Below are 14,359 nucleotides of genomic sequence, written 5' to 3' on the forward strand. Positions count from 1 at the left end.
GAAACCAGTAAGGTTATTATTATTATTATTATTATTATTATTATTATTATTATTATTATTATTATTATTATTATTGTGTTCACTAAAACGCTTATCTATTAGGGTCATTCATTATACCAGTGATTCCCAAAGTGGACGGTACCGCCCCGCTGGGGTCGGTGAAGAGATCCAGGGGAGAGTTGAGGAAAAAGGGGGCGGCAGGGTGGCATCAGAACCAAGGGAGGGTTTGTTTTACAAAATCTTTATAACAAAATCTAAGTCACGAGCACTTAAGCAACACAACTGCTTTACAAAGGATAAAATTAGCATAGAGTTATACACGAAAGCATAATTTTATTTTATTTTATGGTCCGAAGTCGGAGTTAAAAGTTCGAACGTTTGTTCGGACGCACCACACGCCACACGCCAGCCAGGTCAGACAGCAGACGTCGTGGGTATTGTTGATGAGCGGATTTTCACGTTTGCAAGGGCCAAAGCTCTAGGTTTGTACGCAATTCAAGTTATCTTCAGTCTTGTAATGTACATTTTAAAGTTTAATTTAATAAAGATATAACTGAGTGGTATCGACGGAGGGACACCAAAGTGCTGTGCTAAGATGTGATTTATAGTTCGTATTAAGTATTTAATTTTTAGTTGAACATTCATACTTATATGATTGTGTCATGTACTTTTCCTAGTAAATGCATTGCTATATATTTCCTTATATTTTTTTCTGCTGCATTTTGTTGTCAGTGGCATGATTTTTACAAAAAAAAAAAACATTTTTTTTTGTTCCAGAATAAAATGTGGCATGACATTTCTTATTTGCCAGACGTATTCACAACGCTCAACGAAGTTAATTTGCACTTTCAAAGAGACGAAGTAAATCTTATTAAAGTCAAATCGGCCCTTTCGAATTTTCTGTCTACGTTACAGTTATTCGAAAGTGACATAGCCCATCATGAGCCCTTCCAGTTTCCGAGCTTCTCTAAACTGGAGGAGAAGAGCACAGCAGACGATGACCTTCAGGTGTATTGTGCACACCTGAATGAGCTGCATAGAGACATGTCTGACAGATTTCAGGATGGTTTTTTGCTTAAAATACCAGACTAGGTGATCAGTCCATTCCCAGATATCAGCAATGAGGAAACAGGAAAGGAGGAGGAAAAGCTGATTTCGCTCCAAAATGATATTGAGATGAGACCAAAGTGACCACTGTGACAACTATCCTGCACTGTGACCACTACCCTGCACTGTGACAGCTACCCTGCACTGTGACAGCTACCCTGTATTGTGACCACTGCCTTGCACTGTAACCACTACCCTGCACTGTGACCACTACCCTGTACTGTGATAGCTACCCTGCACTGTGACCACTACCCTTCACTGTGACCACTACCCTGCACTGTGACAGCTACCCTGCACTGTGACCACTACCCTTCACTGTGACCACTACCCTGCACTGTGACAGCTACCCTGCACTGTGACCACTACCCTTCACTGTGACCACTACCCTGCACTGTGACAGCTACCCTGCACTGTGACCACTACCCTTCACTGTGACCACTACCCTGCACTGTGACAGCTACTCTGCACTGTGACCACTACCCTTCACTGTGACCACTACCCTGCACTGTGACAGCTACTCTGCACTGTGACCACTACCTTGCACCTTGGGGCAAAGTCAAGATGTACTTTATTGCCTTCCTAACATCATATTCAGTAGAGCGAAGTTTCAGTGCAGTCGCCAAACTTCCTTTCAAGCAAAGAAACTGACTGAAAATTACAGAAAGCTGGGATCTACGACTTCTTCTCAGTGCCTAGTTCTAGACTGATGTTGAGAGGCTGATGTCCCTGCACCAAGCACATCCATCTCATTAAAATTGTAAAGACAGTGTAGTTACAGATGAGATGTAAATTTACAAATTCGTATTGTTAAATACATTGGTTTACTATGTTAATTTTTATTTGTGAAATAAATACGCTTGATCATAGTGTTAGATTGAATTTGCAATAAGCCTAATACCAAGAAAGAGGTGTGTTCGTATGTGTGCGTTGGGGGAGGTGAGCGATGGGGATGTGGCCTGGGAGCCAAGGGGAGGCTGCAACCTAAAAAAGTCTGGGAACCGCTGCTTTATGCTCTCTCCACAAAAATCCCACCTTTTCTTACCAGGTTATTACTGTCTCCCTGATGCGTTATTTTTAACACGTTGTGAAACATATCTCAAAATTATCTGGTACACTTTCACAAAATCATACATATATTCCTTGTCAAAACAGACGGTCCGTTATGAGCGGCTGAAAAAAATTGGTGATTCTGTTAATGGGATTGAGTGCTTCCCTTGTATCATAACCAGATTATCCTGGTGATTTTTCGCTTGAAGAGAGCTTGAGGATACTAGACTGGCGGAAAAATCACGTTGAGTGCCAGGATGGACCACAGGCTACATTCGGATATCTTAAGAGATACCCAGGTGTTGCACATGTACTGATTATTAACTACTTGGTACTGTGTGCCTTTGATCTGGTAATAGTACCAGGATTATTCACGCACGCCTAGTGTACGTCTTTGGCCAGAATGGACGCCCAGTTTACATGTAGTGCTAAGATACAGATTGAGTGTAGGTCTAGTGTCCGTATAAACGTCCACCGTAAGTTTAGTGTAAAATAAGGAATACGTTCAATGTACGAAAAAGTCCAATGAACGTCAAAGTAGAAGATGAACGCCCAGTGTACGTCTAGTGCAAAAAGGAACATCTCATGAACGTTCCTGTGAACGAGATGATTTGAAGTGGTTAATACTACATAAAAAAGCAACCAACAGAACAACACTGTATATATGCTAATCTTTTAACAAATTTATTTAAAACGTACAAACAAGGTACCAAGTCACATTATTTGCACCCATTGAGGAAGCGAAGATCCTGCTATGACTTCCCTTTCTTGAAGTAAAACTTCAGCAGTGTTTTCTCATAATAACTTCAGAAGCAGCTTTGGTCAGCCACGTCTTCTCATGGGAACCTTAGAAGTTGGTGTGTTATTAGTGGGGAACTTATTATTTTTTTATCGGTAACAACAACAGAGCTCGTGGGCCTGTTATCAGTGCAATAACACGACAAAGGTTTTGTATTTATACAAATTATACATGAAGGATGTATTTGTATTAAAATTTCGGTATAAAAGCGAAGTTCCAAATATTTAATGTAAATGAGGTAATATATATATATATATAATATATATATATATATATATATATATATATATATATATATATATATATATATATATATATATATATATATATATACATATATATATATATATATATATATATATATATATATATATATATATATATATATATATATATATATACATATATATATATACGTGTATATTACCATATTATGTAATAAAATGTACTTATTGGTAAAAAAGAATGAAAAGATGGGGTGGTAGGGGAAGTGGAATATTCAAACGGCTTCAGGAAGAAATCCAAATATTCTTCCTTGAAGTCTTTTTATCCACTTCTCCGAGGCTGTGGGTCCCACAATTTACACCAGAGGTGGACCCCAAAATGTATATATATATATATATATATATATATATATATATATATATATATATATATATATATATATATATATATATATATATATATATATATATATATATATATATATGTATATGCAATAAGATCACAGTAAACAGGTGATATCAGAATATGCGAAACAACCACTGTGAAAGAATAATGAAATTCCAAGTGCTTTCGTGACTTCTCACGTTATCAAGGAGGTTACGAAAGGGCTTGGAATTTCCCTATTCTTTCACAGTGGTTGTTTTACACACACACACACACACACACACACACACACACACACACACACACACACACACACACACACACACACACACACACATACATACACATACACACACACACACACGCACACACACACACACACACACACACACACACGCACACACACACACACACACATACACACACACACACACATATATATATATATAATGATAATGTTCATAACACACGTATGTAAATTAAAGGAAACCTACAACATAATTAATTCGTTATGTACATGAAGTACACTGTGTTCAGATTGCTGTGTCTTGATCCACTTAATAGTCGCTGCCTCTATATTCTCGGCTGCAGTTCCCAGAGACGCAGCTGGGGTCCAGTAACTAAGGAGGGGGAGAAGGAAGAGGATGAGGAAGAGGAGGATGAGGAAGAGGAGGATGAGAAAGAGAAGGGGGAAGAAGAGAAGGAAAAGCAGGAGGGGGAGGAGGAGAATGCGTTTCCTTCAACGACGAATATGGTTGTTGCAATATTACAACTTTCTCTTTTTTCCAACTTCACTCGTCGAATTCAGTACACAGCTTTAAGTGCAGGAATAATAATTTTCCAAAGCCTAGAACCCAGTAAAAGTGATAAAAGTAGATTAGAAGGCAGGGTCAGGTGGAAAGACCCCCCCTCCCGAATAATACGACTCAGTGAGTACAACTTGGTGAGTACAACTTGATGAGTACACGTTTGTCTTATACCTGTTCAACTGCTTGAGCCGTTTAAAAAAAAAAAAGGCTTCTGATCAAACTTCCTGGAGCTACCCTTCTCTCTCTTGGGTAAATATTGATCCCTTCTCATTTGACTCTTCCAGTTTTAGCTTTCCTCATAAACTTAATATTATTAATGTTTAAGTCATAAAATATCAGAGTTGACTTTTTGTCACGAACATCAAAACGGAACAACATCGTCGCATGAAATCCACTACCTCATGTTACTGCCTCAACTCGTTGTCATCCGTCTTCACGCGAACCTTCACCTGCAGTGTCCACTTCCCCATTTGTTGATAAAATTATCTCTTTTTCTCGGCAAGGTGAATGCTTTCAGACACCGACGCACTTACAGGATTGGCTGTGGCCTTGGGGAGGCGCTCAGTAGTGGTCCATCTCGTAAACTGTAAGATGTCTCACGCATGATGTTACTTACCGGATAAACTGATGTCTCAGGCTCCGGAGAGACTTCGTGCATATCTGATGGCTCGGAAAATTTTCCATACATATGGGAACTTTTATAATTAGTTACTCTCTCGCTTTCAATTCGGTGTTGGTGTGTGTCTGAAGGGTCAGTTAGAGTCTTCCGTTACGCAAGCTCTTCCACATTTTTGTATAGTGTCGTCAACCTGTGCGTCTCCGCTCTCCTGTGTTTCCTGACGGTTCGTTAAGTGGTTTTCCGGGCTGCGTTCAAACTGTGCCCATGCTTCTAGCCTCTGTCTCTCCCGATCGTCACGATCCATCTGGAAAACATTGTAACGTAAATATCTGCGACTGTATACTCCACAAAATTTCTGGACAGCTAAACGTGGTCTCAGTTATGTCACATTCGTTACACATGTACCCTTTAACTAACATGTATACTCCAAGCTACAATCTACACTAACGGGAAAGGGCTCTTGATCTGAAGAATTAGGGTACCCATCCTCAGATCAACCCTATTTCCGAGACTGTATAAATCTTACGATTTTAGCCCTTCCCCGTGAATATAATAATAAGTGGACTGGTGTTGGTGCAAACGCAATTACGCCGAGGTTTTTGAAGCCAAATACGCCAGGAAAATTGCCACCAAGTGAATAATTAAACCTTGGCTTTACACTGTGTGTTTTTAACTCGCTCTCGCTCGCAAAATTAGTTGTGGTCTTGTAATGAAATATATATACTTTTTTTCGGAAGCAGTTTACTGCTGGGGGAAGTGCGTCAGTTTTCTGCTATTCCTTGTTTACACCTCTTGATGCTAGGAACTGGAGCGTCAGCCCCGTATCTGGAATTAAACCTGATGACTTCCCATTCTTTAGAGCCTATATGATCCTTACGGGTTTAGCTCTTCCCCCATGAATGCAGTAGCAAGTATTCATTTCTGAATAGTTTGTTTTATATGCATTTTTTTATTTTAATAATAGTTTTCCCATGATTAATTCTCATTACATGCTGGAGTGTGTATTACAAAAATTACATGTACCTGTGTTTAAATGTACAGTGGATCTGTAAATCTGTCTTACAGTGGGGCTTTTAACTGGAAAATGAAATATTACGTCACTGCGACCTATTAAGAAACACTTGAAATTAATGATAAATGTATACTTTACGTCAGTGTATTCTATGTATAAAAGTGTATGCCATATGTAAGTTGGCGTTTGCATTGGGGAATAGTTCAGACACGCCCAGCACTTTACATTGCCTCATTGCATATGTACCGAGAAATGTGTCTGTCCTTTCATTGTAAATACACTGACAGGTGTGCATCTCCTAGATAAAAGATTCTTTATTTCAGTATCTGTATAGTCCTTGTGGCTTAGCGCTTCTTTTTGATTATAATAATTTATTTCAGTATGACACAATGTTTGTATGTAGGTGTGTGACATTTAGGCGTGCGTGCAGAAAGCCCCTTAGTATGCAGAGTATATTCATTATGATATGTTGGTATCTCACTGGTTTATGTAACCTTATCTAATGCAATCAAATCTTATTTAACTAACCTAAACTAAAGTAACTCAAGCAAACCTTATTTCACCTAAACAAACCCAACGAAACCATAAGTAAACAACCTAGTCGAAACTGTGATAAGGCTGATTTTCTAAAACAGGTTAGGTTAGGTTGATTACCTAAACTAACCTAACCTAACCTAACCTAACCTAACCTGTGAGGGATCTATGTGAGTGGTCTGTGAATATATGAGTTTCATAATTTCATATTTAATATCGGGCATACTGTTACCTTTATATGTATTTTATTTGCCCTTTAGTATATATAATTTATCATTTTTCTTGAAAAATGCATAGCACTTAGCAAATGGTAACCATTTCGAGACAACCCCTAAAGGAAAGCAGATCAAGTGGGATGTAGACTAATTGGCAGTAGATCAATTGGGAAGTAGAATAGTTGGGAATGTACCATATGCAAGTAAACTAACAGAACAGACTGAATGGGATATCACTGTTAATTAAGGAAGTAGCACAACTCACCAACATGCCGTAGGAACTGACTACGAAGATCATGTAGATGTCAGCGGCCGTGTAGAGAATGAGCCAGGTGAGGTAGCGGGTCTTGCCAAGCGTCTTCACGACTAGCACCACCCCGATGACCACCTGCACCACCAGGATCAACGCGGACGACCACACCCACGACAGCACCAGTTTCCGCTGCCTCTGTTGGCAGTACCACAACACTATCAGACTCTCAGTTGAAGGGCTGAGCACCTTGAAGCTAGTGAAACGGTCTTGATCCGTTGTTGCTGACTTCACTTGGGGTTAACCCCACTTGAGCCTGACCTCACCACCTTGGTTTATACCTACTTGCCTACCCATTCCCCAGGAGTTGTATAACCCTCACGAGTTTAACGCTATTTAAACCAATAATAGTACTAATGGTTCTTCTGATTTGGTGTAGATTTCTTTATTTCAAGAATAACTTACCAGTAAAGTACAACTGCGGTAGGCCTACTTGCCCATGCTTTGCAGATCCAACTCACAAACATTCCAAACCGAGTTTAGAGCCTCACATAAATATACATTGGCTTAAGTCTATAAATAATACAGAAAATGAAGCATTAAGAAGAAAAGTGAATATACTCACGAGTCTCAAGCCGACCAAGAGAATCAAACAAAAGAGCATCTCAATGATAACCATCACGAAGTGAACCATCGTCCAGGTGCCACCTGCAAGAATAATATCGTAGTGGTAGTAGTAGTAGTAGTAGTAGTAGTAGCATTATTAATAGCTACATTAGTCGCAAAAGTAGTAGTAGTCGTAGCGATAGTGGAAGTAATAGTGATAAAAACAGGAAAAATAATGGGAGTAGTGGTAGGGAGAAGCTGTAGAAGTAGTAGTAGTAGTAGTAGTATTAGTAGTAGTAGTAGTAGTAGCAATACTAATAGTAGTCGTAGCGACAGTGGAACTAGTAGTAATATAAGTAGGGATAGTAATGGGATTAGTGGTGGAAGAAGCAGTAGTTGTAGGAATAGTCATAACGACAGTGGAAGTAGTAGTAATACAATTAGAAGTAGTTATAGTAGTAGTGGGAGAAGTAGTAGTAGTGGTAGCAATAGTAATAGCAGTAGTAGTAGTGATAATAGTAGTAGTAACAGAAGTTGGGCTAGCAATAGTAATAGTGAAGGTGGGAATAATAGCAGTAACGGGAATAGTAATAATAGCAGCAGTATTGGTAGTAAGGATAGTAGTAGTGAATCAGTCGATCACACATTCAATAAGATACACAACAATCACAATTTAATCACATATACATATACTTCACTATACACAAAATGTTGCAAGGAAATATTATTAACAAATGTAGACTCTTGTAACGTTTATGCTGATAGCAATAATACCAACACCATAGCTGCTGCACGCAGCTTATGCTGACAGCAATAATACCAACACCATAGCTGCTGCACGCAGCTTATGCTGACAGCAATAATACCAACACCATAGCTGCTGCATCAAGCTAATGCTGACAGCAATAATACTAACACCACAGCTTCTACACCTAGCTAATACTGGCAGCAATAACACCAGCACCAAAACTTCTGCATCCAGTTAATACTTACAGGCAGCAATAACACTAACACCACAACTTTTTACACACAATTCATCGTGTCCCTACTTTAACACACAGTTATTTATTCTACAGGCGACACTGTTATATATAAGTTATTTGGTTTACCTCTTGCTTATCATTAGCTGCCGCCTAACATCAAAACACAAAGCTTATTATAATGCATTTTAATTGGACGTAGTGATCCTGCAATTAATTAACAGACTGTCATCAGAGTTGGCAAGAATATTCACCTTCGTTGCTCTCAAGGAACAATCTTATTTTGTAAAAAAATATATCATTAATAATGTCGTCAATATAAAATTGAAATAAACAGGAGATAAAACACTGCCTTGCCTAACCCCACTACGTCACAAAACACTTACTAGAGGCTTCCATCTATACAAACTTTACATATTGATTTCTAGTATTTAAACAGTTCTGAATGTATAATATATAATGGGTTATCCTTTATTTTGCTCCAAGTAAAATGCTATTCATTTGTCGAAGAATTTAAAGAAAACAGACAATATATGAAATGATGCCTAAATTTTTGAATATGCAAACATTACCTCCATCAAAATAAATCAAGCGTCAATTACAGATAAGCCGCATATGAAGTCAAATTGTCTTTGATTTAAGGGAAAATCTAATTTGAAATGCTAAGCAGGTGAGTTTGAAATTTTTTCCCAGTGCTTGAAGAGTGCCAATATATTGTTAGATGATTCAAAAATGTTTACCTTCATGGTACTTAGGGGAGTGATGACCCATTTCAGCAATTTACAAAGCAAAAAATAACAAATACAATAATCAGAATTAACACTAAATATTTCCAAAAAACTTATCTGCAATATTCCTAAGAAAATAACAAAATACAACCCATCACGTTTGTTACATCAATAACACGTACATAGGAGAGAGGAGCTTACCACGACGTTTCGGTCCGACTTGGACCGTGTCTCATTCCATAAATCTAAACTAAAATTAATTTCTCAACTATGAATATATTGATAAGCATTTGTGTTTACCAACATCTGTCTTATTCTTAAACTTCTGAATAAACTGATCTTCATTTCCATGTATTTCCCCCTTACCCAAAATAAAATTAACCACAAAAAAAAAAAAAATATTGACAGTAGTATCACTGACTCTCACTATCAGTAATATTGGTACTCTTAACACATTATTGTTAATCTCCTCACATCCTTTCCACACTTCCCTCCCTCCCTTACTCTCTCTCTCTCTCTCTCTCTCTCTCTCTCTCTCTCTTTTTTTTTTTTTTTTTTTTTTTTTTTTTTTTTTTTTTTTTTTTTTTTTTTTTTTTTTTTTTTTTTTTTTTTTTTTTTTTTTTTTGTTTACACATGGTTTGACAAGGTTAAGGATCCCTAGCTTTATTGACAAGCTATTTACAGGTTAAGGATTCCTAACTTTATTGATAAGCTAAGAGCTGTTACCTACATCAGCTCATTTGAAAGCATTTTTATTGTTATGAGACATACAAGTAGGGAACAGGATGAAGTTGGAGCCATCTGTGGGCCAGCATTTTCATTTGATCAACTGACGTTATCTCGTTGACATCATTATGCTGAACGAATGTGTTCCATACTCGAGTCATCCTGGGTATGTATGATCTCAGATGGAGTGATGTTCTGGAGAAGGGTACAGCCAGAGTGAAGTTGCTGCTTTCTGCCCGTCTTGTGGCATAAAAGCTTGTTTCGCGCTGTCCTCGAAGTGGATCCAAGTGTGGTATTTTGACAATATTGGCCTTGTACATAACAGTAAGGCCACCCACATCCCTCCTCTCTCTCTCTCTCTCTCTCTCTCTCTCTCTCTCTCTCTCTCTCTCTCCCTCCCTCCCTCCCTCTCTCCCTCTCCTCCCTCCCTCCCTCCCTCCCTCCCTCCCTCCCCTCCCTCTCTCCCTCCCTCCCTCCCACCCTCCCTACCCTCCCTGAGAGACACTCACCTTCCAGTAGGAGGTTATACCACATCAACAACGCATCGTTTAACAAAATAAGCTGAAACAAAAGACGAAAAAGAACAAGATAAAAAATCAAGAAATACGATAGTCTGTCTGTCTGTCTCTCTCTCTCTCTCTCTCTCTCTCTCTCTCTCTCTCTCTCTCTCTCTCTCTCTCTCTCTCTCTCTCTCTCTCTCTCTCTCTCTCTCTGTCTCTGTCTCTCTCTCTCTCTCTCTCTCTCTCTCTCTCTCTCTCTCTGTCTCTGTCTCTGTCTCTCTCTCTCTCTGTCTCTCTCTCTCTCTCTCTTTCACTCACTCGTAGTTTTGCAAATAGGTTTATAAAGCGAGAAATGTTCTGAGTTCTACGATATATAAAATACTGTATATAAAAAAGACATCCAAGACCTTTTTTATATACTTTTTATAAGCTTTCAAGACTTTTAAGACCCATCACATTCATATCTATCTTAAGATTATGAGGCGCATCTGAAAACGTGTTTCCCTCTTGATCTTATGTGTGTATGTATGTTTCTATGTAAGTATGTATGTACGTATGTATGTATATGTGTATATATATATACATTTATATATATATATATATATATATATATATATATATATATATATATATATAGATATATATATGTCGTGCCGAATAGGCAGAACTTGCGATCTTGGCTTAAATAGCAACGCTCATCTTGCCATATAGGACAAGTGAAAATTTGTGTATCCAATAATTTCGCCCAAATCATTCTGAATCTAACGAAAAAAAATATATTTCACTGTGCTTGTTTAGTACTAAATTATTGTAAACGTATTTAAAATATATTTAGTTGGGTTAGGCTATAATAAATTTCTGTTTTTATAATAAGGTTAGGTAAGTTTTCTAAGATTCTTTTGGTGCAAAATTAAAATTTTTTACATTAACATTGATGAAAAAAATATATCTTTAAACGTATAAGAGAAAATTTCAGAAAGGACTTAATTTTAAATGAGTTCTTGCTAATTGACCAGTTTTACATATTCGGCACGACGTATATATATATATATATATATATATATATATATATATATATATATATATATATATATATATATATATATATATATATATATATATATATATATATATATATATATATATATATATATATATATAGTGTGTGTGTGTGTGTGTGTGTGTGTGTGTGTGTGTGTGTGTGTGTGTGTGTGTGAGTTTACCTTGTTTCAGATTCATCTTTTTTGGGAAAATCGTAAATGTTTCAAAAATGTTCTCTTCACATTGTCATGAGAAGAGTGTAGCACCTCCCTGGATGATTGTTGTCTACCTTCTGCAGCCTTAATTCACTTTCACATAAATTTTAGAAAGTTTTAAAGCTTATTCAAACTGTTGTGGTACTGTTTATAGGAGCAGAAACAGGTGTTGGCACTATATAAAGTAACTGTACCCCTTTGTTTGCACTATTTATAATAAGAGCAGCCAGTGTTGGCACTGTTTAAAGTAAGAGAAGTTCGTGTTGGCACTTACCAGCTTCCCTCCAGCAATAGAGTAACAGGCTCCGCGGATGGAACAGCTGCAGCAGCAAAATCTTTGTTCATGCATCTCGTGACGTCCTAAAGGACCTGATTGGAATAAAGATAAACATGTAGTAATAATAATAATAATAATAATAATAATAATAATAATAATAATAATAATAATAATAATAATAATAATAATAATAATAATAATCTTATTCTTCTTATTATTATGAATGTTGTTGTTGTTATTATTACCTGAAATTTACCTGGAGAGAGTTCCGGGGGTCAACGCCCCCGCGGCCCGGTCTGTGACCAGGCCTCTTGGTGGATCAGAGCCTGATCAACCAGGCTGTTGCTTCTGGCTGCACACAAACCAACGTACGAGCCACAGCCCGGCTGGTCAGGAACCGACTTTAGGTGCTTGTCCAGTGCCAGCTTGAAGACTGCCAGGGGTCTGTTGGTAATCCCCCTTATGTATGCTGGGAGGCAGTTGAACAGTCTCGGGCCCCTGACACTTATTGTATGGTCTCTTAACGTACTAGTGACACCCCTGCTTTTCATTGGGGGGATGTTGCATCGTCTGCCAAGTCTTGCTTTTGTAGTGAGTGATTTTCGTGTGCAAGTTCGGTACTAGTCCCTCTAGGATTTTCCAGGTGTATATAATCATGTATCTCTCCCGCCTGCGTTCCAGCTAATACAGGTTCAGGAACCTCAAGCGGTCCCAGTAATTGAGGTGTTTTATCTCCGTTATGCGCGCCGTGAAAGTTCTCTGTACATTTTCTAGGTCAGCAATTTCACCTGCCTTGAAAGGTGCTGTTAGTGTGCAGCACCTTTCTACATTCTACATCCACACAATACACACTCGTATCTGCTGTTTGGTCTGTTAATGGATTTGAAGATTGTCTCCCCACTACCTGGTCTCAGACCAGGCCTCCTAGGATGAGAGGAAATATTTCAGAACTAAGAACTATTAAAAATGACATAGAGAAGTAAATGTGTGTTTACTGACTGTACGTAGAATTTTGTAGAATTTACCTATCTTCAAAAGATGTCACAATGGAGAAAGAGTAGATGAATAATCCTGTCAGAGTGGATAAAAATATTAACAGATTTCCTTCCATTTCAGTGATTTACAACAGGATCATTGCTTCATACACCCACGAACCATCAACTCCTGCACCTTTCTGTATCCGCAGAAGGCACTTGCGGTCCTTTCGACCCACACATCACACACTAAGCGCTTCTTACATCCACATAGTACACTCTGGGACATTCCTACGTTTGCCACAGTGCACTAAGCAACTTTCCTTCACACACACACAAACACACACACACACATATTTCACCCTGAGACTTTCCTACACCCATACTCTACACTATGAAACCTTCAGTGCCGACATAGTACACTCAGGGATTTTCATCCACGCAGTACCCACTGGGACCTTCCTACACTCACACAGTACCCCCAGGGACCTTTCTACACGCATAAAGTACACCCAGGGACCGTCCTACACCTACATGGTATACCCAAGTACCTTTCTACAGGCATACAGTACACTCCGGGACCTTCCAGTGACTTGTCACGTACCACAATCAAGCGTAGACTGCAGGAGAGCTAAGGTGCTGAGCCTGGAGATGCTGTAAGCTTTATACTGATTGTAAGATGACTCACTTCCTGCGTATGCATGATATCTAATTTCTTCATCATGGTAAAGTACGCCTCTGTTTTTTTATACATTTACACAAGTGTTTTTCGGGGTTAAATTAAGAGTTCTTGCTTTTATTTACAAGCTAAGAGATGTTACCCACCTTGGTTAATTCGAGATCAACTTTCATGTTATAAAACATGCAAATAGGGAACAGGATGAAATTAAAGAATGTGCACAATCGCACACACACACACGCACACACACACACACACACACACACACACACACACACACACACACACACACACACACACACACACACACACACACACACACACACACACACACACACAGGAGAATAAGGAGAGCAGTCGTAGAGCCAGAAACGAATATGCACAGATAAGAAGGGAGGCCCAAAGACAATATGAAAATGACATAGCAGCGAAAGCCAAATCTGACCCGAAACTGTTGTACAGCCACATCAGGAGGAAAACAACAGTCAAGGACCAGATAATCAGGCTAAGGAAGGAAGGAGGAGAGACAACAAGAAATGACCGTGAAGTATGTGAGGAACTCAACAAGAGATTCAAAGAAGTGTTCACAGAGGAGACAGAAGGAGCTCCAGAAAGACGGAGAGGTGGTGCAC

General features: G+C 38.5%; 1 protein-coding gene across 1 annotated transcript; it reads right to left on the minus strand.

Annotated features, from left to right (window-relative positions):
* Positions 1 to 2,817: 2,817 nt before the first annotated feature.
* On the minus strand, positions 2,818 to 13,700 carry LOC128687390 (uncharacterized). The gene is made up of 7 exons (XM_053774849.2): positions 13,653 to 13,700; positions 12,072 to 12,166; positions 10,551 to 10,602; positions 7,627 to 7,709; positions 7,017 to 7,199; positions 5,084 to 5,294; positions 2,818 to 3,000 (listed from the first exon to the last, which is right to left on the minus strand). Exons 2-6 carry the CDS (start codon positions 12,144 to 12,146, stop codon positions 5,124 to 5,126), a joined length of 564 nt encoding a protein of 187 aa, XP_053630824.2. The 5' UTR covers positions 12,147 to 12,166; positions 13,653 to 13,700; the 3' UTR covers positions 2,818 to 3,000; positions 5,084 to 5,123.
* Positions 13,701 to 14,359: the final 659 nt, after the last annotated feature.

Source organism: Cherax quadricarinatus, chromosome 40 (genome assembly GCF_038502225.1).
Source record: "Cherax quadricarinatus isolate ZL_2023a chromosome 40, ASM3850222v1, whole genome shotgun sequence".
NCBI classification, from domain to species: domain Eukaryota; kingdom Metazoa; phylum Arthropoda; class Malacostraca; order Decapoda; family Parastacidae; genus Cherax; species Cherax quadricarinatus.

Bases quoted from the DNA above. Each gene is read 5' to 3' on its own strand.
- LOC128687390 (XM_053774849.2), bottom strand. From the start codon at position 12,146: ATGCATGAACAAAGATTTTGCTGCTGCAGCTGTTCCATCCGCGGAGCC. The intron at 7,710-10,550 runs GTGAGTGTCTCT...TTATTCTTGCAG, and splicing joins GTATAACCTCCTACTGGAAG to GTGGCACCTGGACGATGGTT. The intron at 7,200-7,626 runs GTGAGTATATTC...TACTGCCAACAG, and splicing joins TCTTGGTCGGCTTGAGACTC to AGGCAGCGGAAACTGGTGCT.